The sequence below is a fragment of the Culicoides brevitarsis genome, chromosome 1 (assembly GCF_036172545.1).
Source record: "Culicoides brevitarsis isolate CSIRO-B50_1 chromosome 1, AGI_CSIRO_Cbre_v1, whole genome shotgun sequence".
In the NCBI taxonomy this organism is placed as follows: domain Eukaryota; kingdom Metazoa; phylum Arthropoda; class Insecta; order Diptera; family Ceratopogonidae; genus Culicoides; species Culicoides brevitarsis.
The window spans coordinates 22200823-22227160 of record NC_087085.1 but is presented as its reverse complement, the minus strand read 5'-3'; the positions used below and the strand labels follow the sequence as shown (position 1 = coordinate 22227160).

The window sequence follows — 26338 nt, the reverse complement described above, 5'->3', positions numbered from 1 at the left end:
GTCTTAAAAGATTACTGTCTGTAGACAACATCTTTGAAGTACATCAATGAGTCATCACTTTCATTCACAAAAATGTGTCTCCAATGTATAGCGGGACCTGTGTTTCCGAAGGTCCTAATTGCTTAAAAGATAATGTTTGTCGTCTTGTATAAATCTTGTGACTTTTTTGATTTTTTTTTCTTGTCTTTCTATTACTCACGAACTAATTTTTTTTTGGCAGAAACCTCGTTTTTTTCTTATCTGCAACAAACATCTAACATGTAACTGTCATTACATTCACAGAACATATAAAAGCTTTTGTGATAAAGGACAGGAAGTTGAGATGAATTTTAACCATAAAACGTTTCTATTTTTTAGCATTATTTTATTGTTGCACTTAAGAAAGTTTATATTGTACTTGAGAAATAGCATGAAATTCTACGTGCAACGATGAATGAAAAGGACATGTTGGTTTTTTAAGTGACGTTTTGTTAAAAATAACAATCTTTCGTATTGTTATTTAATGTTTAAAGGAAGATGAAAGATCGATTCTCAAGCCATGAGAAGAAAAAAAACAAGATTGGACACGTTCAAATTCTACTTTGCTTAATTGTGCTTGAGGCATACTCCTTTTAAAAAGCAATGAATTGTTGAAACATGTCCCACAAATTGCAGAGAAAAAAAAAATGTATAGCTTCAAAAACCTGCACAAAAATTTTAAAGACATTCGATGTGAAGAAATGTAGCTTGAAACAAGTTTTCATTCACTCTTTTTCGTCCATTCATGAAAAGACGCGCGTTTTTATTTTTTTGTTGTGTTTTCCTCACATGTGACTCAACTTGCATCAACAAGTCCAATCATGACATAAATGCGATACATGAGTTAACGTATGTATATAGGCAATAAATAATAATTGCATTTATTTATGATGTGTTTGCACGATAGATGTACCGTTAAATAACTTTATTTGTTTCAATTTTTATTCAAATATTTAAACAATTTTATGGAATATTAAAAGGATAAGAAATCTCGGGAGACGGAACAACTTTTTGTTGTACGATAAGATAATCTGTTGAAAACTTTTATCTTGAAATTTTAACAGACAGCTGATTCCCACGGAAAGAAGCAAAAAGTTGAACAAAACAAATCGGTACTATTTATGGAAAAAAGATATTGGACTTTTAAATCCGTGTCGTCGTCGTCTGTCTGCATCCTAAAATCTTTTGCAAAGAAAAAGACTGTCTGCTCAGTCATTTACAAAGTACGTCATTACCGTTTTAAGGATTTATTTTAGAAACAATGACACGTCTGACAATCTCCTATTGTGCAGGTTCGACAAATTCTCACAAATTCAAAAAATCGACTTATGGCAAAAATAGAAGAGTGAGAATTTTACAAGTGAAAAAATGCATTCGCACATGTGTAAGTAATTCTGTTACAGGTTTTCTAGGAAGCTTAAAAAATATTTTGGTTTGGTGCATCATAAAGTACCTGCTTAACTTGTACATTTTTGTATCAATAGAATTAAATAATAATTTTAACGTACCTGCTTCGTTTTTTTCTCACTGAAATTCTTTTTTCATGCATATTAGTTCAAAAAATAGTTTCAATATTTCACTTGCAGTAATGGTACCTGCAAAGCAAGCACCAGCTTTCTAGCATAAAACACAAAAGAAAATGCGGACTTGTGTCATGGGAACATTTTCAAATGACTTAAATCTATTTGCATAAAAATAAAAAAAAAATCAACAAATAATGAAGTTTATACCAAATATGCAAATGATCATTATAATTTGTCTTAAAATATGCATGCACCACACATGTATTTTTGGAAAGAAATAGGATTTTTTTTAGTTAGTGTTTTCTTAGAAATCTATTGTTTTTGGACGAACAAGTTCAAAAAAGGACCTGTCTTAGATTTTTTTATGAGCGTTACAAAAAAAAGTATTCCTATGGATTCTAGCTCTAACGAAGTAAAAAAAACGTTTAAACTTTATTTATGGTAAACATAGGATGGACTTCTAATCTTATCTGCAGGAACACACATACTTTCATGTTAGAACGTGTTTTGAAAGTGCATTTTGAATGGAATTCTAATATTTGACTAAGAATAATTATATTTTTTTTCTAGAAAAATATTTTTTTATTGTTCGAGTTATTCAAGAGAAACGGATCGGAATTTAACAAATAAAAGATTAGGTCTAACGAATATCGCACAAAGGAGAAGGATGATGACAAAGGATTTTTTCATTGTTTAGGATAAAGATAGACAAGAAAAAATGAATTGGAAATGCTTTTTTGTTGAAGAACAGGTAGAAATTCGAAAGAATGTAATAAATATAAAAAAACATAAAGTTCGTTTTAAAGTTTATTTATTTTTAATGAAAAATGGAAGACATTAAATTTTTTTTAAATCTTATTCTAAATCACAATGTTTCTATCCCTAAGCATAAGCATAATAAAAAGTATCACAAGTAATATCAAAAAATGAAAAAATTAAAGCTTTTACATCATTTTTCCCTAACTCTAATAAAAAATAGGAAGACATTTGAGATCAAATTAAAGCTATGGCACTTTTAAGTTACTTTTGTTTACTTGCAATACTTATGCTTGTACCCAACGATCACCATATTGCATTTGTGGAACTTGATGATCTGAGAAACAGTGAGGCTCAATTAAGTCACAATCGGCCGGTCGTTGCATGGTTGTCCAGAAAAAGGTTCCGGCTTCGTTGCGGTAGAAGTGAACTGGCACGAAGGTTTGTTCCTTGGTAACTGGTGTCAAGTCGCATGTGTTGTTGTCACCATAGACGTAAATTGCTGCGTTATCCATGCAATTGTTGATTTCGTTCATTAATTTGGCTTCCAAGGCTTCGTTGGCGGAATTGTCGTCCATTTCGGAGTAGTTGCTGCAACATTCTTCGGTGGTGTAACTGTAGCAATCCGATTGGTTGCTGTCCTCATCGAAGCTGTGCATCTTCTTTTGGCTCTTGTTGCTGTTTTTCAATAAGCGCAAAAGGGGTTTCAACATCTTCTTGATTTTGTATGATGTTGTTTTTGAGACTTTTTCTGCGTTGTATTTGTTGTCGTTGATGCTGTTGTTGCTTGCAATCAAATATTCGCTTGTGTACAACATTTTGGCACTTGTGATTTTTTGCTTTACTTGTTTTGAAATTTTTTTAAAATATTTTTTTTTTTAGAACAACTTAGTTGCTTGTGTTCTCTTCGAAAGTAAGTGAGATTCTGTCTTAATCTACCGAATGTGCTCGGTATTTATACTTTTTGGGTCTGGGGTTGCATCGAGCTACACACACCAACATCCCTCGGTACGTATGTTGTGTAGGAGATTCACTTGCCGGCTTAGTACGCTCCGTATGTATGTGTGCCCACGCAATGCATAGAAAATCCGAAAAACGTGTGTGTGTGTGCGTACGAAGAATGAAATAAACATGAATAAAGTTCAAACATACATGCACAACATAATAAAAATTTCATCGAATCAGGACACCGTATAAGGGCAGGTGTTCAAAAAATATTTTTTAAAGTTTAGACCTGAATAAAAAAGAAAGGAACAGCGTTACTTGCTCGTAACGAAATTCTGGCGGATGAATAAGGATAGCAATAGGTGTATTAAAAATGTGACCGTGATTATTCCACAAAGAGTACACTTTGTGTTGAAATCAAAATATCGTGAGAACCTAAATGTTCTTTCGTTTCCCACACAATTATCAAAAAGTGAAGGCAGATGGCAAGCGAGGGTGATTTTTATTTAATAATAACACTACACATCATAGTGCTCCATACATGCCGTGAAAAGGATTCATACGATATTGTGTTTATATGATAGGCAACCTTTTTCAATCCTCTTTTTATATGAATAAGATAAAGTAGGTATGCATTAGATGACATTAAAAACACAAACAAATTCCGTATTGTCGCATTAATGCGTTCCCATATATTTTGGACTCTGATTCGGGATAAGGATGAAGAGTAATGAGCGTTGGATCGTTATTTTTTTTAAACTTAATTATTACATCGACGAGTTCGAATTAGAAAATGCACTTGCTTTGGTACCTCGGTACGTTGGTATCGTTGCATTGTTTTGTATGTAACACACATAGGGGACATAATGCACACATAGAACAAGTGATTTTCAATTTTATTCGAGGGGGAAATGAGAAGTGACCTTACTTATTGCAGCACAAGTATGTTCACTTGTTTTTCCAATTGATGTTAAATGTATGTTAGGGGAGAAATGTGAGAAAAAAAAATAATGTGATTTTGTGTTGCACTTGATTATCCGTGTTTTACGGTGTTTTCCACTTGCGTATGTGCAGCAATTATTTGTATTTAATTTGATTGTGGGCACGAGCGCATTCTTTTTCCCTATGGAAATATTTTGATAATTAAATTTAATTTTAACGAAAATTGAAAAAATCAACATAATTTAATAACAATGATGGATTTTTAACCAAATTAATTTAACATTACTATTTTGCAATTTAGTCTTACTATGCAGAAAAAATAATAAAATTAAAATTGCATTAATATTTTGATGAATTATTTTTCATAGAATTCCAATTTTAAAATTTGCACAAAAGCGCAAACAAAAAATCATACTTTTATATGCATTTCTAAGAGGTGTTGGATAAGGAGTTTTCATCAATAAACAACAAAAGCTCGAACAAAGCGTCAATTCATAAAATCTAATAGGACAACAAGACAGGTAACTGCACATATGAAAAGTTGAAAGGGGTAAGCTAACTAATTGTGTTTCTATGCTACTTATTGTTGTTTGTGTTGTTAATACTTTTATCGTTTTATTTTTTTCTGATTCACTGAAAGGATTAACAATACCTGTATTTTATTTTTTTTGTGTAAAGGTATTTTTTCTCTATAGAGCTTAGTTATTGATATATGATTGAAAGTAAGTGTCGGATGAGTGCACATAAAAAAGGGTTATTCGGTGTTAAAGATATAATTGGGTGTTTACAATACAGATACCAAATATTGATATCAGCTTATTTTGTCATTAGTAGGAAAAAAGATCAAAGCGTTTTAAAAATTGCATTAAATATGTTTGAACGGCTTGAGCAATATCTTCCTATCCATGCATTTAAATAAAAATATTTTTACTAAAAATTAATTAGCATACCTACCATTAAGATGTTTATTATAAAATTTATGCAGTTATGAATTGTTTGACTGATGACGAAAATGTCTTGACAACTTTTTTAAAATTTTATTTCTGATTTTATTTATTTATACCAGTTAGAACAAATATTCCAAAAGTAATAATCTAGAAAGCACTTGATAAGTTGTCAAAAATCCTCAAGAGCTCGTATAAAGATAATTATATTATCATATCATCATTATATAACACAAAATTACCAACTTCCTCTCATATTATCTCGTAATATCAATCAAACTATGATCTTATACCTAATTAAATTAATGTTAAAAATCATCTCGGTCATAGATTTGCTTTCAAAAGACCTTTTCTGGAACATAATTAAGGGCTAACCATATATTTTAGGTAAAAAAAAATGTATGAGAATTAATGCCTTCAACAAAGTATTATTGTATAAAAAAAGGAATATCCAGCTATTCTTGTATACAAAATAAAGGTGTTTTCTATGATGATGCATTCCGTTTTAACGGTTGCATTTTCAGTTTTGTATAAAATACAAAACAACAATAATCCTGAAATCTATTCTAGACTGTGAGAAAGTATTCTGTTTTTGCTTTAATTCAAACAGTGTAGACTATGTTATTATTATTTTATAAAAAGTAAAAATAAAATACAATAAAAAAGGTCCAAAATATGAAAAGGAAATTGATTATTGTTGTGTTATCTTATTCTCAATGATGATCGTCCTTTTTTTTTGTAAAAAAATATACTTTTTTTCTGAACAAGGTTATTCTTGTTGAAACATGAGATTGCCAAACCGAATGTATGATATGTGTGAATCTGAAATGGCTTAGGGGATGTCGAATTTCGTTGAAATTCTAACTTTTCTTGCAGGAGCTGAACAAATATTTCAACATCCCTAACTGTGATTGCACATAAATCTTGTGGACGAAGGACAATATAACATATCTTTCTAACCGGTAACTGTGTGTAACAATAAAATTTTAATCTCTGATTTTTTTAATACCTTCACATTCGAGAATAGTACCATTGTTATCTGTTTTTTCAATCTATTCTATTTCATTTCTTTAATCGGACACATTATAGAGTTGAATAGGACATTTCAAAGATCCTTTTACTGATAAAATTGTCCGATTTTCTTTTATTATCTATAAAATTTATATAAAAGGTATCGTTTTTTTTTCGTAAGAACTGTTTGAACAAAACAGTATATCTGACGACATTTTTTCTTTCGATCTTTTATATCACTTTTTCTTATTACACTTTTATTTGTATTTGAAGAGAAAAAAATACCAAAAAAGATATTGGGGTATGATCAATGGCTTTGAAGTTTCTTGATAGGCGTATTGTACCAACAAAAAATATTCCAAATTGAATCTGATGTCCTGGATTTATGCTAGATTAAGTGATCCATATTAAAAATAAAACTTAATTAGTTTGTAGTTTCCAATTACAATTAATGTGAAATTCAAATTAAAGGAATATCGCCTTAAAACCGCTTAAGCATGAAAGACATGTTAACATAAGACGCCGAAAACAAATCTGGTTTTAGTGCCATTAAAATATGGAAATGATTTTTTACACTTGTTAATCAACTATTTGTTAGTTCTCATAAGGCACATTTGAGAAAAAATATCAAAGTGCTACTAATTCTGTGAAATCTGTCAAGCGCATGTTTCTAATGTTTATTTTATATTCAAAAATATTTTTTCTGGATCAAAAGTGAAAAGCGTAAAAAACATGAAACTGCTTTTTGTGGAACACGTGCTTCTGTTTCTACTCCAAAAGGATTCGAATATCAAGTGCATAAAAAATATTAATGATTTAACAGTTTATATAATGACAAAGATGGTTTATATTAATTACTCACAGAAAAAAAATGTTTTAAATTTTCTATGGTGAACTTGATACTATGGTATGCAACAACACATTTTTTAAGAAACCAGTATACTTATTATCCATGTATGATCACTGTAATTTGATCAATTTCGTTTTAACCTGACTGTCAACATATAACATAATACTTATAACAAATTCAAAATACATACCTAATAACTTACCGTACTTAAATATTTACAAATGACATAGACTTAACAGTATTTATTTTGGCATCCTTCAATACAATACAACGTATTTTATGCATCTATATTTTTTTTATCTTTGTATGTTCAAACCCTTATAAAAAGGACCTTTTTTTTTTAAAGAAATACAAAGAAGAAGAAAGATGCACGTGTTGGAATATCGTGGGAACAGGCTCAACAAAAATCTTACTGACCTTATTTATAAATGGATTTTTTGTTGATCTTAAACATATACACAAAACTAAATAGGAAAAAAAATCATATTAACCCAAAATAAAATAAAATAAAACAGAAAACAAAATAAAGAAGAATGTGTTCAAGATAAAGATAATTTTCCCTCTTCATATATCGTCTCAAATTACCTGATAAATTGCCATAAATGGTTTCTTTTCTCCGCATATACCAACGCAAGGATGTTTTTTGAAGATACCAACTTTGTGGCAGCAAAGTGCAGGTACATTTTTTTCCTTAATTTTATTTTAACAAGTGGATGATCTTTAATATTTTTTATGGAAATATTTACACAATATTGTAAGTTAAAATTTATTTCTAGATAAAATGTTTGTTATGTTTTTTTTTTATTATTATTTCATCCTAGGCAATCGTTCTCAAATATGTATCCCTTTTTCACTTTTATTTAAATAACATGGGGAATGAATGGTGATGAATGTTAAATTTTATGATTATCATTCGACCTACCTTTTTTTTTTTTGAAAGGTAAAGGAGTGCGCGATAGTTAATATTTATGACGATCGTATAGTTTATGCTGTGGGCACACAAGTCAGACACCAATCTTCATTAATTATTGGACTTCAGGACTAGGAATTGTTTCCCGCCTACATTATAGAATTAACAATTTCTATCCATCCAACAATAAAATGAAATAAAATTAAGTTTTATGTTACGATAAACCGAATCATTGGTTTTCTGGTGCGGCTTTTATTGAAATGTACAGTTTTATTAGGTATACGTTTTTTCCTTTTTGTTCATCCCTTTTTAGAGCAACGATCAATTTTAAATTTATGGTAAAACAGATCATTTTTCTTAGGCTATAATTTTCTAATATCTTATCACATAAATGTTGTTAAATGCTTTTAAACATTTTTTAAATCAATGTCCATTCCACTTTTAAATGATAGTTCTTTATAATCGCCATAAACACCTTGCAATATAATTATATATCTCTCAAAAAAAGAACACTAAAACTCTTAGATAAAAATTACGCCCCTGATTTTAGCTAAGAACAAAATTTACTAAATGATTTTATTTTACTTAGTAATTAATGTGTTTTATATCAGAGATTCACAATGCTCAACCTGTAGAAAAGTTAAGATAACTATTTGTATACCTAGCACTCAAATTTGTTTTTGATAAAAAAAACTTCCCTTTTTATTTTAGCCACATTTTGAATTTTTATCTTATAACGACTGAATTTTAGTATTTTTTTCTGTCTAGCTTCTGAGACTGACCAGGTGGAAAGGCGAGAGCCAGAAACAAATTTATAAGAACAAAATTGGCAAATATAATCTTGTTTTTCTTGAAAAGTTGATAAAAATCAAATTCAACATCTTGATTCTCGTATAATTACTGCTAAAAGTACAATTATAAGATGTTTAGCTAGCCAATTACGAAACATATCACTTAGATCTTCAAGTCCTTCGAAGAGTCCTTTGTGTTTCTTCGAATGAAAAGAGAACGTAATCTGTAAATGGTATCGCAAACATTTATGACAATAAAACACCTTTATTTCTCCTTAAAAAATGAGTTTTATGTTTTTGTTGACAAAAGATGATCAAGCAAAATAGAAATCAACAAATAAACTAAAAAATAAGTTTTTATTTGGCATATCCTGGCTTATTTTCGAACTTAATTGTTGTCAACGTACACAACGTATGCATGTTATATTGTGCAAAATTAAGTTTGTCAACCAGAAAAAAACCAACTATTTATTCTTTCATACTGAGCCATTGTTAAACATTTTAAGTTATATTTTTATTATTGTTTTGTATTGATTTTCATTGTTCAATGAATACAAAGTAGTATATTCATTGGCAATCTTCTGTATAAATGCTTCTTCGTCCTTATTATTATATTATGTTTCTTTCGTTTTTTTTTTGTTTTGTTTGAAAATTGTTATTATTATTGACGAAGAATGCTTTGAGCAGCGTATAGGTCTAATCTTATATTTAATGGCACGTACAACAAATATAAACGTTTCCTTAAAAAATTGAAAGATGATAAAGCAAAGCATCACTTTTGTGTTTTTCTCAGTTAAGAAATCTAAGGATATCGACATAATAAGAAACCACGTCTTTTGTGTGCATGTACGTTGGATGTGCATAAAAGAATGGAGATTTTAAAGATATTGAATTAAATATTTTGTAAATAATTTTCAAAAGCCACTCAACCCCGACACAATCAGTACGAATTACATGCAGTCAAAGCCGTACATGCAGCAGAAAGGCAAAATCTGTCTTTATGTGTAGGCTTTTTGTGTATTAAGCGTAGGTATGAGAAATCGATTTAGTCTAAAATATCAAAAGAAACAGTTCTAAGAATATGTGCTCGGACTGTTTTATGGTAAATAATTTTTGGTAGGATAGAGGGTGTTTTGTGTGAACGTATTGAATGCTTTATTGCCTATAAATGGGAGATAAAAGATTTTTAGCCAATTGTTTAATTTGTTTTCGGATTTTATGTGCCATTGATTAATTTTGTGTTTGATTATTCTCGTAACAATTCAATGAATAACTCAGCATATATATTTTTTTTATTAAAAAATAATAAAAGATTTTTGGTAACTTTTTGTGTCGTCAGAAGAAAGCTTGTGTACGAACTTACTGTTAGAGCTTCTAATTTTTTTGCACTACAAAAGAGTTGTGAACAGATGACTTTTGGCCATGTTTATTGAATTCAATATCAAGAACAATTAATCTTAGAACATAAACTATCACCGTCAAACAAATCGACCGCGACTTGCTGTGACAATTCAGGGAAATGGGTGATTTTTTCTTTTTTAAATTAAAGCTTACATTTTTTCTATGAAATGTTGAAAATTGAGAAACAAAACTCCTCTTTTAGTGTCATTTTTGTTAAGTTTTTTAATTGGATTGTACCTACTTAATTAATTTTATAGTAATTATTTATGTTGTTTCTTATTATTTTTTGTAAGAAATTAGAGGTCTTTCAAAAAATACTTTTTAATTAGTTATGTAAAACATAATTATAATTATATAAATTAGGTATTAATTTTTTTGTAAACTTTTGTTTTAATGTTATTATTTTTTTTCAATAAATGATTAGAAGTAGCCAAAATATGCTATAAAATATTGAAAATTTTACATGAACTCTATTTGGCAATAAAAGCAATTTCCCAATTTTCAAAAATTTTTAAACAAGAGTTCGACTTTGTTAGCCAAACGATTGAGCACAAATTTATATTTAACTACTTTTACAGTCCTGGAGGTCTTCAATGCAAAATTACATAATGATTGTGTCTATCAAAGTTCACTTTTCTGTCTATTCAGTCAATCTGGGGTGGCCTTCCACCGACGACGACTAGGAGGAAATTTGAAAAATGTGTTTTACGAATATTGTATGGTTTTGCGGCAAGTTTCTTTCATATTTAAAGCAAATAATTAATTAAAGACTGCCGATGCGTTCCGCCTCTTTGTCTTAAAATCATGCACGGTCGAAAGTGTGCTCTTACACGGAATGCAATAATTAGACTTCCCTTTGTATTATTTGGAAATAATCTTATCTGCCTTTTTTCTTTTGTTTAAATTAGAACCAAAAAAGGAGGAACAAAAGAAAGTCATTATGCGCTTCTTGTGCCAATGTTTCTGGACCAAAGTAATTTTGGGAGAACAAAAGAAAAATTTGGATTTGGCATGTGCTTCTATTTTCTTGTAAAGTGCATTATCTGGTCATTTTAAAACAAGAAAAGGCAGAATATTATTTTTTTAATGCCAAAAGTTGTAATTCAAATTGAGGCGTTTTTGTGCGTTAAAACTACCTTCATCATTTCGTTTTTTAATAAAATAAACAACATATATCTTAAAATTACAGCAGGTAGATCATTGTATGTTCATCTAAAAAAAAAAAGTATTTTTTTTATCTTACACTTCGTCGCACAATTCCGATGATTTAAACTTAAAAAAAGATAGAAAAAAATTGTTACCTTAATTTTGATCAGATAATAAAGTAGCTCTATTGTTTACAAAAATATGAAACCTTTTCTACTAACTACATCACAGCGTGAATTTGCACTCAAATTTATGGAAGGATTTTTATAACGATGATGAAGTGTGCTGCTCAGAGGTCTTTCTCGGAAATTGGGGCAATAATGGGCTGTTACCATCTCCATCAAATTTATTGACGTTACTTTTTGAAGATGATGGGATGACACTTATGGGTTTACCCGAGTGTCAATTGTCACCATAGCTACCGCAGCAGGCACTTTGATGTCATAAAAATGATTTCTTTGAAATTTGAGCTCATCGGTATTCTTTGTTTTAGTAAAATAGAAAAATCAAATAAACAAAAGTAGGTTGGATATTGTAGAAATTAGTTGATATTCAAGTGATACTAGGAAATAGGGACATTTCGTAAGCCACTTACCAAAATCGGAGTTTTTTACATCTTTGATTACATGAAATAATATCTAATTCAGATTTCTCTAAATTTTGTTTTAGAGTTTTAAAATACCGAAAATTTCGTGGAAGAGATTCAAGCGGACGATATTACATATTCTTAAAATTAATGCAAATGCGAATATTTTAGGCAAATTAAAAAAACTCAGTGTTTACTACCGAATATTAATCACGGAATACTATGGAACAAGACTAAAAATATTGACAATTTCAAGTCTGTAAGTATAACATCCAAATATTGCTTCGGAAGTCATCCCAAAAGATCTAACAAATTCTTTTTTTTTCCTGTCAGTATCTCATTATTGCACCAGACGATGTTCCTCGTGTCATGTTTTACCACGTAAGAGACGAAAAACAATAATCTGGTGCTAAAAATCAAGTCTGAAACCGTCAAAAGGTAAAAAGTTAGAATTAGTACACAAGGATAAGTTTCTCAACTCATTATGCAAAGCAAGTATTTAACTCTTAAAAATACATATTTTAATTATTTAGTTCCTTTTTTGTAGGAAATGAGTCAAAATACTCAAAATTATTTTAAAGTAGCAACATTTCTTGCCCGCTGTTTCCATAAATGCAGGAGAATTCCCAATAAATTTAGGTAATTTTAGACAAGCAGATGATTTTAGTGGTGCCACAAAAGGGCATATGCACCAAATTTCAAATTATTTGAAAATTGTCATGCGTTTCAAATCGCGAAAACAATCAATTACAGAAATTGAATAAACTAAAATTTGTATGCTAGTCTCGTTATTAATGCCAGCATGAAACATACCGAATCCGAAATCTTTTGGCATTTGGAGTTCATCTTCGTTACGCATATTATCGAAAATTAATACAAATTAGCTGATGCGCAACAAATTTCTAGAAATTTATTTCTTCCATTTATTCTTCCTTAAAAAATCTGTAATAAAAAGGAAAAAAATCTATTGAGAATTATTTTTTTATACTGATTTATATAGTTTTTCATTGTATTCCGTGCAATATGCACATCTATTCATCTATTGGTATACAAAAGAAATAGAAAAGGTAGCAATAATTTGTTATATGAATAAGTGAGGAAAAAATATTATACCTGATAACAATAACTTTTAAAAAATTAAAGGATAGCTTGGAAAGAAAATATACAAAAATGGACATTCACTATTAGATCGGTCTTTTAAAAGATTTGTGCTCAAACAAAACAGAAACCCTTAAAATTGGAAATGATTGAAATTTTGAAAAAAAAGACGATCTCAGGTTTCTCGAAACTCGGAACCATTTTTTGTAAATGTTTAGTTTTGACCCTATTCAATTTCATCCTTTTTTAAATTCACTGAGCGTTGAAAATCGCGAAAATTTTCAATTATCACATTTCTATAGAATCAAATTTTTATGCTATTGACAAAAATAATTCAAAAGTTTATATGAAAAAAGAGAGCCTTTTCATTGAATTAATCCGCTAAAAATACAGCTTGAGTCCAGGAAGGAGATTTGTTGCGAAAAGTCAAATAAAAAAAAAATCAAACAAAAGTTACTTTGCATTTGATATTTTTAATAAATTTTTGTCGGCATTGTTTTTGGCGGGTTTTTCTTATATTGTAGGCTAGAAGCAAAGAATCAACACAAGAATACGATTTTATTCTTTATTTAACAAAATGCATCAAAAGTCAAAAAAATTTCTGATGTTTTCATATTATTGTTTGTTTTATCTTGAGCACGTTCGTTCAATTATTAAAAACCATAGGAAGTTGACAATATAATTGTATGGGATGTCTAAACTAACAATAATTGCAACATGTCTATTCCATTGTGGAGTCATGTAGTTTTTTGTTTATATTAGAAAGACATAACAATATGACTACAGGCTTTGGCTTTAGACTTTATTGTACACTTCTTTTTTTTTCTTTAGAAGGCCACACGTTTGACAAAACTGTAAGACGATTCTTTCTATAGGAAGATCCAGGCGGACAGTCTGACGGCAGAATGCTGCAGGATGTTGTGAACACACTTCTGAATAAATCCGGCTGATATTTTATTGAAAAAAAAAAAAAAACAGATCGCACACGAACATTTTTTTTCATTTGACAACAATGATTGCACAATGTTCGTGTGTTCACACATTGAAGACAAGTCTAGAAGCTCTTTTTGGATACTGCCGATCATTAGTTTGCGAATTAATTCTAGGAATTTAGAAAAAAAATAGTAGGAAGGATGTTTTTTAATTGCTAACATAGTTTTCTTTACTAGGTCAGAGTACAGATGTTCCATAATAAAGTCTCTCTTAAAATGTAAGCATAAAGTGACCACAAAAATTGATGATTTTTGTATTTCAAACTAGCTAAGAAGATAATAAAGCGCGAAATTCAGAAACTTTAACCAGAAACAACTGGAATTGACCAAATAAAGTATGCGTAAAGCCTGATACAACTCGAATAAGCCATTAGTTGAATATAAGAGATTATGATCTCGTACATTTTCACCCATTTTCGTTGATTTTTTAAATATGGTTTTTAAGGAAAACTGGCCTATCATGATGACCAGCTCACATGGGCTTTTTGTCTCATTTTTAGATTTTTTTTATTTATATGAGATCTAGAGTAAACCACGAATCTCCTATCGAGGCACAAAATTCGATATTTTATTATAATTGTATAAACAAATACTTTCAGCTCTTGAAAAAAAACATCATAAATATTCTCTGATTTTGCAGAAATTGGATAGTATAATCTATATAATTGTTCCATTTACCGATCAAGTTCACTAATATATTGATTGCTCAATTATTGGCAGTTGTTTAAAAAAAATAAATTTAAATATCAAAAAAAAAAACAACATTCTTATATTTCAAATCAAATATGAGCATGATGTTTATACAAATATTTGTTTTTGTAACTGGATTCTAAACAATATTTGATAGAAAGACACCAAACCCTTATAAAAAAATTATCATAGTTAAATCTTTAATACACTTTACTTGCCTTTTCAAACGTTTATTTATATTAAAAAGTTAGGACTTTACACCAAATTTTAAAATATATGTAACCAAAATATAAATATTTAAAAGGATGAAATTTAATAACACAAAAATTATGATATTGAACAAGGCCTCTTTTCTTCGTCTTCAAAAAAAACACAAGCCTCAAATGATTTGTTAATTTTCTTAAAAATCAATTCTCATAATAAGAGCGAACAAATCAAACGCACGTGTCAAACATTTCTTTATCATCAATAAAGTTTAAATCGCAAGTTTGACCAGCAGACATGTGTATTAATTTAAATAATCTGGATATGAATGTGGAACAATAGATTACTTTCATGAATGTATAGAAGATAAATATGAGAAAATATTCATATTTTTTAACTTAGGTTTGATTTGTCTTTTTCTATAACAGTTATCTCTTCGTATTTGTTCATTTGAAGTTATAATTAGTATATTTTTGGAAATCTGTTGACCTTTAATGTCGATAGAATTTTTTTTGTTGTGTAATTTATGTTCAAATATCAAAATTATGCTATGAAAAAAGGGTGCAACAGATAATTCAAAGGTTCAATTTCAAAGACGTTTAGAAAGGACAAGTATTAAAGAATATAAAAACATAGTATTACGTTTAATGAACGTAAAAAACTTTATTTTTTAAACAAACAAAAAACACACTCCAACTTAAAAATAACTTATTGCTAATTACAAACACTCCTAAGTCTAAAGATAAACAATTAATTGAAAACATGAGATGATACCAAAAACAAACTTATTAATAACAAAATCTTAATCTTAACATCTTACAACAAAAATGATAAAATGTTTTTAAAAAAGGTATTATAAAGTAAGTTACGATTATCACTTGCATAAGACGAAAAAGGTTTCTTATATACAAGTTTGAGATCCTTATCTTACTCCTATTGATAAAGTAATAATCGTAAAACAATTAAAGCTTAAATTCAAAGTACATTGACACTATTCGGCCTATCTTATCCATCCTTCTGCGATGCGATGGTGGTTTTTTACGTTTTGCTTAAATCTAAAACTTAACATTGAACTGGAAGCCCGTTGTCCTTACGACTAATAATTGCACTTGAGATGTTTTTTTCTATCCTAATAAAGCTTGTCATCTTGTTGTTCCTTAGTGTATAGGTTATATCACACATCAGTCTTACATGTTAGTATCACAGTTTCCAAAAAACATGTAGATTTTCATCACTGTTAAAGTTGTCCTTATATTATGATTACCACTAATTAAAGCTGATTGACGCGCCCATGATGCGGTCTTTTAAAAATTAAGTTGGAAGACGAATGGATTTTCGTTTTGCACAAACAACGTGCCGAATCTACTGATGTATTGATGCAGGCGAGGCCGAAGGAGTCTCCACCATGTAACTTTCAAATACATTCCAGTAAACATTCAAGTTGATTTTTGCTGATGGCACAATCAAACGGCTTAACTTTGGCTTTAATTTCTGTAAAAGAGAAAAAAATTATAAGTATTTGTTTTTTTTTTATATTAAACATAATAAATAACTAAGTGTTGTGTAACACCAGTGTAAATATTGAGATTGGCGTTTAAATTACGATCCTTACCTTGCGCAAAGTTCTGAGTGCTTGCAGCTCTTCAATGTTTTTCTTGGTAGAAAGAGGCACGGCTTGTGGTCTACACATTTTTCTCGATTTTTTTTTTGAAACGTTAAAAAATATCGTTTTTTTATTTGAAACTCTATGTCCTTTCACTTCGAAGGTGAACGATTGAATTATAGATATTCTGAATTTTACGTCTGCTTTTATACACTTGATGCACTTTTAGTTCCTTCTCCGCCTTCATACATTCCCCCACTCAGGAATATAACACGTGCGTTGTATAGTGTTATGGTATTACGAGCAAACATACAGGACGACTCAGGTACTAACACTTTTATGAAAAGGCTAACGTATGCTCGTAAATACACAAAATATCTCTTTTTGAGGGGAAAATAGTTCGAAAGGACTTTTTATTTGATTAATTTCAGCTTACATAATGTCAAAAAATTAAACATCAAAATCTTAAAAGTTTTTCCAAAATCAATCGTGGCTGCAATTTAATTAACAATAAAATGCACTTGCTAAAAAAAAGTTGACCTTCTCACTAAAATTAACTTTTTAGGGTTCACTGGCATTTCCATGAGGGTGCGGGAAATATGCAAGGGGTGCCTTTTTGAATAACTTTAGTCAACAGGTTCTAAAAGTAATTCAGAGGGTCGAAATTCATTGAAATTCAAAAATAGGAAGGGAGACTAAGGTTATTCTTCAGGTGTACATTTTTAATTTCTTATTTTTTGTATTTTCTAGAAACAATTTTGATGTTTTTCTACTAAAAAGAATAAGGAGTATTTTTTGAATTACTTTTTCCCAAGCTTTAACTGCAAAAAATGAACTAAATGCATTTTGCTGAAGCAGAAAATGATATTTTTGATATTTTTTCCTTAAAATATAGAGTAATTTTCTTGAAGATATCATTTTTGATGAATAAACATATTTTTAAAAATTCCTAAATTTAGAGTTTGATAAAGAAAACCTAAAAATTATACAAAAAACTTAAAAATAATATATATACTTTAAAAATAAAAAATAGACCCTTACGAGAGTTTTACATTATTTTTATTTTCAAATATTTTTACGTATTTTTCCGGCTTTTTTAATCGTTGTATTTAGAAAAGTTTATTTTCACATGATGCAATAATTTAATTTAATAAAAAAAAAACGATAGAAAAACATCCATCTAAAAGTCAAAACACAATTTTAGCCGCCAAAACTGAATTCTTATTCGAAAATCTCCTTAACTTGACCGATCATCCTCAAAAAATCCAGAAAACTAACATTATAACCCGAGACCAAAGCAATCAAAAGTGAAAGTCTTTGACCCATGCCAGGCACACTTCCATCTTCCACAAGCCATAAACATAATATCTTCTTTCCGTTGCTTTTTCTCTTTGCCTCTTTTTATTACTCTTATCTTTTTTTCTTATTATTCATGTTTCCAATATCTTTCTGTTGTTTCTTCTCCGTCATACGTTAATGTGATGTAAACAAAATAATACACACGAACCATACGGAAAAACGTACATTTACTGCAGCAGTAGCATTTTTGGTGTGTGTACGTCGTATTCTTTCATTCTGTTTTTTTCTCCTCTTCGTAACTGCACGACATGCTTATGTAGCGTGCTCAAATAACCAGCACCCGAATAATGAATAAAGCAAGAAAAAAACCAATAAGATTGATCTCACACGTTAAAAGCGTGTACTATACGTGCGGGGCACGTTGCTATCAGATTTTTTTGTTGTGCATGCCGGCAGCGCGGGTAACATTAAATTTAGCTGCTGCGTAACTGAATATGATGTCATTTAACATAAAAAAAAAACAAGAAATGGCTTAAATTTTCCATGAAGACGTTTCTTAAAAAAATTCATTAAAAAAAAAATAATGTTAAATTTAATTAAAATCTTTTTATTTTAAAATTAAAAAAAAAATTTATATTGTGAGAAAGTTTTAAGATATAAAAAAAAAAAATTTCCGTTAAATTCTCGAATTTCCAATCAGGTAGAAAGTTCTAAACGAATGACAATAAGAATCTAGAACAATAAAAAATAGAGATGAAGTAATATTTTTCATGCTTTTTTCTTGAAAAAAAAATCCTGTATGAATGCATTAATCATTTATGGAACGAAATCATACGAAACACACTTCTGAACGACGACGACACTCATAGATCGTGTGCAAAGGAATGAACAAAGTTAAGCGTAGGTTTATTGGATGGCAAGGAAGTATATATTCATGTTGAGTTTTTTTAACTGACGCCAGGTGCATGTTGTAACTAAATATATAAATAAATTTTTCGATTTTATCCTTCGTTTTTTTCTGTTTGTTTGTTGTATGAAAACTAATAGACGCTCATCATACATGAAGATATACACAGGTAGCTCATGTGTGTACAAAGATTTTTTTTTCAAAAATAAAACCGTGAGAACAGAAACTTTTGATATTCTCAGGATTTTTATTTTACATGCACATTTTGATCGTATGCCATGTAGAGGAACGTGTGTTTCTCTATACGGTTAGTGTTATAAGAAAAAAAAAATAAATAAATTTAACAACAATTATAGCAGAAGAAACAGCAGCAACATTTCATCCTTCCTCATGCGTGTGTAGTATTGTTGTCGATCAATATGAGCATAGAACCGATATTTTATATGTGGGTAATATGGTCAAGAGGGAACGTTATTTGAAGAAAGGGCAAGACGAATTGTTATTACAATTTTGTACGGATGGACTATATTGTATTGTGATGTAGGATGGATTAATTCCTTTTTTATGTTGGAAATCGTTACACTAAAATTGGGTCTCGAATAAAAGGACACACCTGTAAACGTGTCATTATTAGAAAAGGGATTCGTAGATTTTTTACAAGGGTTTCTAGTTTGATTTGTATTAAAATCTTTTGTATTGGTGCTTTTAACGTACTTTTTTATGCTTTCTTTTTTTTATGATTTTTGAATAAGGCAGGTATATTTGTGTTTTAACGGTCGTGTTTGGTGTTATATGATTCTTTTTTTATGATTTTTTTTTTCATTATTTAATAGATAGGAATACATTTTTTTTTGTTTAAGAAAATATTTGAGATGATGTTAGGCATCAGATAAAGCACACGCATGTCGTGCTGTGTATTTTTTTTTTTTAATTTTTTATTTGATTTAATTTGAATTTGAGATTTTTATTTTTAACGGATTAAATATATGTAGCTCAAATGATTGTTCAAAAATCCTTCGTCGCCTATTTAAAAAAAAATTAAATAGTCATTAACGGATTCCTTTTTATTTTAATCGATTATTTTTTTTAAACTAATAAAATTAATGTTCATCCAAAGGGATAGTGAAATGCTTAATCATTAATATTTTGATTAAACATTGTGGTATTTATTTGTTCCTGTGAAACATTCATCATTCTTTAATAAGTTGAATCCTTTCCTAAAAAAAAATAAGAAAAGGTTTTTAAAACCTTATAAACCAACATTATAAAAAATATACTTACGTTAAGTACAACATTTTATCATTTATTTTTATTTTGATGTGGCATGCGTGCACCTGTCTGTTGTTCCCACGATTTAAAAAACGAACGGAAAAATATCAGGTACACAAAAAGTGCGTAGTTGTGTATACAAAAGTGTCGTAATACCTTTACTGTGTTAGCCTCTATACTTATATGACAAAGATTAAACGGGCATAACAGATCATTTTTATGTTATATTTTTTCCTTAAAGGCGTTGACACATACAAAAAATTATAATTACTTAAATTTTATTGATTTTTAATCTTATGAGGAAAAATGAATTAATAGGAAGTTATAATTTTGTATATTATTGAATATGTTTAAGAACTAAATTTATGATTAAAATCACCTAAAATAGAATAAAAAAATGTATTTCCGGAACTCTTTTATTATACGAAATTATGAATTATTTTATCGCCTTATTGATTCCTCACCGACTTTTTCCTTTTAGTATCTATGCTTTTGACAAGCTTAGTTTTTAATATAACTCGCTATTCGATAGGTACATCTGGGTCATTTCACGAGGAATCACGGAAAATCACAACTTCGCCAAATCAAAAATCTAAGAAACTTTCCATCTAGATCATAAAAAAGTGAGAAACTTTTGTTCTAGCGAAATTTTCTGGCAGTGGATTTTCTGAGTTTTTCTTCCATCTGTTAAAGTAAATTTTTGATAAGATTTTTGTGTGGTTACAAATAAAGTTATAGATGTATTACAAATATATATTTCTTTTAGGGATGAACAAAATACGTGCCAAAAAAAAATAAAAAAAAATTTCTCATTCCTGTATAGTGTATGGTATACCATGACCAAATGAGATCAGCTCTTCCTCTTCGCATAACTTAAATGTCAATTCACACGATTTGACATGATGAAAGTAGCAGATCATTAACATTTTATGAATATTCAATTAAAAATTCAACAAATTTTTGGAAATTCACCATATTGCAGTGTTTTTTCTTTTTGATATTATTTTATTTACGTTTTTAAATGTTAATAAAAAAGGTAGCTTTTTAGTAGTTTTTGACTATACTATTTTGATTAATAATAATTTAACTGTGCTTTTCATGTGGTTTGAAAAAAATTGTCAATTTTGCACGAATCGTACAAATGTTTCGGAAGAACCTATTTTTTTCACTGTACTCGCTTTTTATTTATTTTTGTACGGAATATTAGAGCGGGTCAAAAATATTGTTGGTGCTCTATTGTTGGTACGACGGAATCAGCAGCGTTATAAACACTCTAACGCGTTTATGCATCAACAACATAGTCATCATCGGTATTCGTACGTTAAACTACGTAAAGGCATTTTTTATGTGCTTACCGTATAATCGTCCGCAACTCTTTCGTATTATTGTTTTGAGAATGTAAGTAGTCGTCAGTTCTCACGCGTGTTAATTGTTTTGTTGGCATTCGGTTGCTTCTTTTTATTGAATACGTAATAAGTATAATCATTCCATTTCATGTTATTATAATATACTTATGCATACTTTATTCTTTTCGTTTTTTGTAGTCATTCGTCGAGTGTACGTGTTTCGAGTGATAGCTAAAGATCACACTCGTTCCTCTTCATTCATTTCGAAAGCCACTAGAAGCAGCGTCTGCGTGAAGCTACGAACTACTGAATTGACGAAGATGGTCTTTCGTGTGATACCATAAAAATGGAGTTTTTTTTCTTGGCTTCGAACACGTATTCAGAATGAACTTAAAAATTAGCGTTTCCACGTATTTTCCTGTGTTACTTTTGTATTTTATATTTGTGTTTTTTTTTTGACATTCAACAGACTTTATGGTTTTATTATTGAGATAAGAATCAATCATTTTTCTTACAGTTCACAACTAAAAAAAATTCTACTGATGAATATGATAAGTTTTTGGCAGACTGAAGAAGCTATTTTAATAATTTACGATTTTTAAGCTGAAAAAAATTATTACCATTTTTTGTATCCCATTAAATTATCAAAAAGCTAAAATAATTAAGAATTTGCACTTTAAAGGGTCTTTTTGGGCAATTTTTGATCTAAAAAAATACCGATCGCACAATTGACTCACATTTAAAGTCTTATAAATAGAAGATTTTCTTAATTTTTTAAATTTCTATGCAAAAAAAAATTCAGAACAAAACATAATGAAATATATATTTTTAACGATTCATAATATGTACATATTTTGCAATTGTGTGATCTGATATATTTGCATATTTTTGAACAATTTTTGAAAAATTGTCAATGTACTTTTTAAAAAATCCCGCCTTTTCGCGTATTTTCTCATTTTTAACTCAAAAATACATTCATGCAATAAATAAATAAATATTCCTATGAATAAAGTCATCTTACTCAATCACCTATCTCAATACACCAAATGACAGAATTAGAATATCTTGTGCCATACTTGTGTCAAATGTCCACGTTCCTTCCGATATGCCTAGACTCAAGCGATCCTCGCATGTCTAGCACATGTATGGCATCAGTTCGTCAAGCGATACGGAGAAAAAAAAAGTAAATCGTTCCCACGGTTCTGATCAAACATATGCAATGCATTTTGAATAACAAAAAAAAATCATCCCCATACAAAGTTTGATTAAATTGGAAAAACAAGACAATGCTTGTATAGGTATTTTATTGCAAACACAAGACATTGTATAGGTATTCGCCCTTATAAAAATTGTTTAGTGTCACCCCATTATTTGTCTTTTCATTCGTAACGTGTATGTGCATTTCAATTTACCTCTTGTTAAGACGACGCATTGTGTTTAATAATTTCTGAATAGTTGCACATAGCTCGTACAACACACGCGCGATCGTTCCTACGAATAAAAGTGAAGACATAATAATAATCATGATGTGCAGGGAGAGAGCATACGTCTATCGTAGGATTCTCTTTGTGCTTCTTGTATTGAAAAGACCCATTTATTATGTTATAAATGCATTGCACTTTACGTCGATACACACTTCTCGTATCGACACAAGCGAACTAAGTAAAAAGAACATGATGGTAGCTGTTGTACTGCCGTGTCTATAAGTATTTATATTGAAAAAAGTATATCCCTAGCAAAGAATATGAATAAGAGAAGTGTGGGAATTTAAAATTTTGAACTATATTTTCCCACGCGATGAACACTCGTATGGCAGAAGTTTTTTCTCCGTTCCTTTTTTGTTGTTAATTTTACAGTCGCTGCCAGATGCTTTGGAGACTCGACAACACCGTATTCGATCGTGTAGGCATATCGAGACCGCACTGTCGATACAATTGTGTTTTTGTGTATGGCACAAAATGAAAGAGAAAAATAAAATAACAACAATATACTTACGACAGAAATCATGACCGCGTGTCCGACTCGAGCGATTTAGTTTCTTTTGATTACAAACCAAAGCCGTTTTTTGCTTATGTTTGAGAATTGAATTTGTTCTCCAGTGAAATGGTGCATCCATATTTATTGAATGAAATTAAAGAGCAGCTAACATTCGAAATTCCTTTGTTTTCAGCTTTTCCTCTGAACTCTTTTCAGCCAATATTTTCAATACCTTCATAAAATAATAATGATGACGACGAGTATATCACGTATAGAGGCTTATTGTATGCTAACTAAGTTGATGGGAAATACTTTACTCGATTCTTGTGCATGCTTCATGCATTTCATGATGATTTCTTTAAGAAAAATCCATCTCATTGAAGTATAAAATTGTATAAAATTAAAGGTAATTAGTTTCAAGAATTTCGTTTGGATCTTCAACCAAGACACTAATTACCGCAAATACTGTTCCACAAGTTTCTTAACCTTCAATTCATATCTTGGATACGAATTTCGGCATGCCTCAAACACAAAAATTAATCTCAAGCCGTTCTTTGACTTATCAGCTCCATGGGATATTGCGGTTTTGAACTTGCGGACATTGCGATAAGAAATACGAAGAATTATATGGGACTGTGAGAAAAAAAAAGAGAAAAATAAAAACAACATGTCATAACAATAATATCAGACTAATATGCATATTCATAAGCATTGAAAAAAAAAATAGTAAAGAAAGAGTTAACTCGTCGTTCATTGATAAACGTTGAACGGAAGCCATATAGGTCACATATATTCGAGCATACACACTTCCTAAATGCGATAATTTTATCAATTGGTCCACATTATGTATGCATGCTTGTGTGTTGTGTTTGCTCGTGTGGTCGGTTACATGCTCATGAATGAATGAAAATTGTTTATATTAATTTTTTTTTTGTTTTTCTTTCACATTATTTCTCTTTATTTGTGTCTCTCGTGTGTTTGTGTGTTCAATGGGCACAAAAACAACGTTTCATTTGTAGCGTAGAGACAACTAACAATCCCATCATTATAACATCAAGTGGAGGCACCACAAGTTTTTTTTTTATAAACATTAATTTATCGAAAAGTGTGTGAAACAATTTCTTGTCTTATACACACGGTCTGGATATCTCATGCCGCGCTACCTAGCTTAGTACACGATCCACACAAATTATAATAAAATAAATATCAAATGTTGGGTCTACTTGGCTTAACTCGTTGCTTGTACACAGAAGTATGAATGGGACGGACAAACGTAGAGGAACGCGCTGCGTATTAAGTCCCCTCTCCGTTTTATTCTGCAATTCTCTTTCACTCTGCATAGACGGCGGCATGCATTTGTATGTTACGAAGCGAAACACGATCGTTCCAACGTCGTTTGTAAGTGATATAGACATACATTCTATGTTTGATCTTGCTACAAGCAATACTGTTTACTGACTGACTGACAGAAGACGATGTCGATCCAAGTAGAAAAATTTATAAATAAGACTGTATTTTTTCATACTAGATCATTGTGAAATGGATAATCGTAGCGAATGAACTTAATCAAGATTGCAATAAATTTGAATAAAAAAATATTTTTGAATATTTATCAATTGATGACAATATCAAAGTGTTAAAAAAATTAAAATATTTTACCAATATTTTTCGATTGTTGTGATAATAAATGGCACCGAGTGTTGCAATAATGGCACAAGAACATATGAGCGAACCCGTGTCACGGACTTATCAATACCGAAAAGTTATGAAACCGATGCTCGAGCGGAAGCGACGTGCAAGAATCAATAGATGTCTCGACGAATTAAAAGAACTAATGACCGGCGCCTTACAAAACGTAAGTATTAAATAATTTTCGCACAATAAACAATCAATTAGTTTTTTTTTAATTTAAAAAAAAATAAATAAATCAAATTAAAATAAAATTAATTAAAGATTTTTTTTTTATTTATTGATTCATTACAGAATGACAGTGAAAATGTCACAAAGTTGGAAAAGGCTGACATCCTCGAACTGACTGTTCGTTATTTGCATGGATTAAAGCGCAAAGACCGTCTTTACGGGAACGGAAACTCACCGTATGCCGATCGTTTCAAAGCCGGCTTCAAACATTGTGCAATCGAGGTGTCGCAGTTTTTGAATAAAATCGATCAAAATGCAAATGCACATTTAATGCGCCACTTGAGCGAATGCATACAAAAAGTGGACATCGTAACGCCACCTCCGCCAGTTGCAACATCACACCTCAACAGGATCGCGAGTCCAATCATCAATGAATCTCATAAAATCCCACAATTTTACACAAAGGATTATCCAGTTAACATGAACAACAATAATCCAAACAATATTAATAATAATAATAATGTGTTAAAAAGTGATACTCCACCAATTAACGCCAATAATAATCATTATTTGCAACAACAACAATCCAATCACATGCTGATCACTCCGGAACGGGTAATGTACAGTAGCCGTAATAACAATATTTTGGATAGTCGGCCAGTAGTAGTAATAAATAATGGTAATAAATCACCTAAAGAGGAACCACAGAGTGGAGATGTATGGCGTCCATGGTGATTTATGTTCTAAAATCATTAAAATATTCTAAAAAAAAAACACTTTTGTGTGATGAAAAAACTAAAATTAATATTTCTCTACGAAAAAAAAATATATATTTAGTACATCTATTAATTGTTATTTAAATATTAATTTTAATTTTGACTATCAGTGTAAATGTAAAATTTCAAAATCAAACTGTCTTCCAGTGAAAAATTATCTTTTAAACATATTTTCCTTATTGAATAGGAGGTTTCAATACAAAACGAAACATAGTCTTGTGATACGCGTACGGTAGTGAAACGAAGCAAATAATATTAATTATGCTAAAAATACAAAGACTTATTTTTTATATTAAGATTTTGTATGAAAATTTCCCAAAATGTCAATTAAACCAAAAATAGATAAATAAGTGGCATTAGAAAGAAATAACAAATAGTTTCTTGAGCTTCCCGAAAATTACTCTTCTGTACTATTTTATTGTATTTTAGTTAATATTCTACTTTTTAATAATTTTGCAATATAATTTTTCTTATTTTAAGGATTCTTGTGATTT

At 29.7% G+C, this 26338-nt stretch overlaps 2 protein-coding genes across 2 annotated transcripts; one reads left to right on the top strand and one right to left on the bottom strand.

Annotated features, from left to right (window-relative positions):
- Positions 1-2503: 2503 nt before the first annotated feature.
- Positions 2504-3115, bottom strand: LOC134837459 (enhancer of split malpha protein-like). Its single transcript, XM_063852834.1, has one exon. The coding sequence runs from the start codon at positions 3113-3115 to the stop codon at positions 2585-2587; it is 531 nt and encodes a 176-aa protein (XP_063708904.1). The 3' UTR covers positions 2504-2584.
- A 21601-nt stretch (positions 3116-24716) lies between these two features.
- LOC134838070 (enhancer of split mgamma protein-like) lies at positions 24717-26338 on the top strand. Its single transcript, XM_063853515.1, has 2 exons — positions 24717-25063; positions 25192-26338. Exons 1-2 carry the CDS (start codon positions 24896-24898, stop codon positions 25801-25803), a joined length of 780 nt encoding a protein of 259 aa, XP_063709585.1. The 5' UTR covers positions 24717-24895; the 3' UTR covers positions 25804-26338.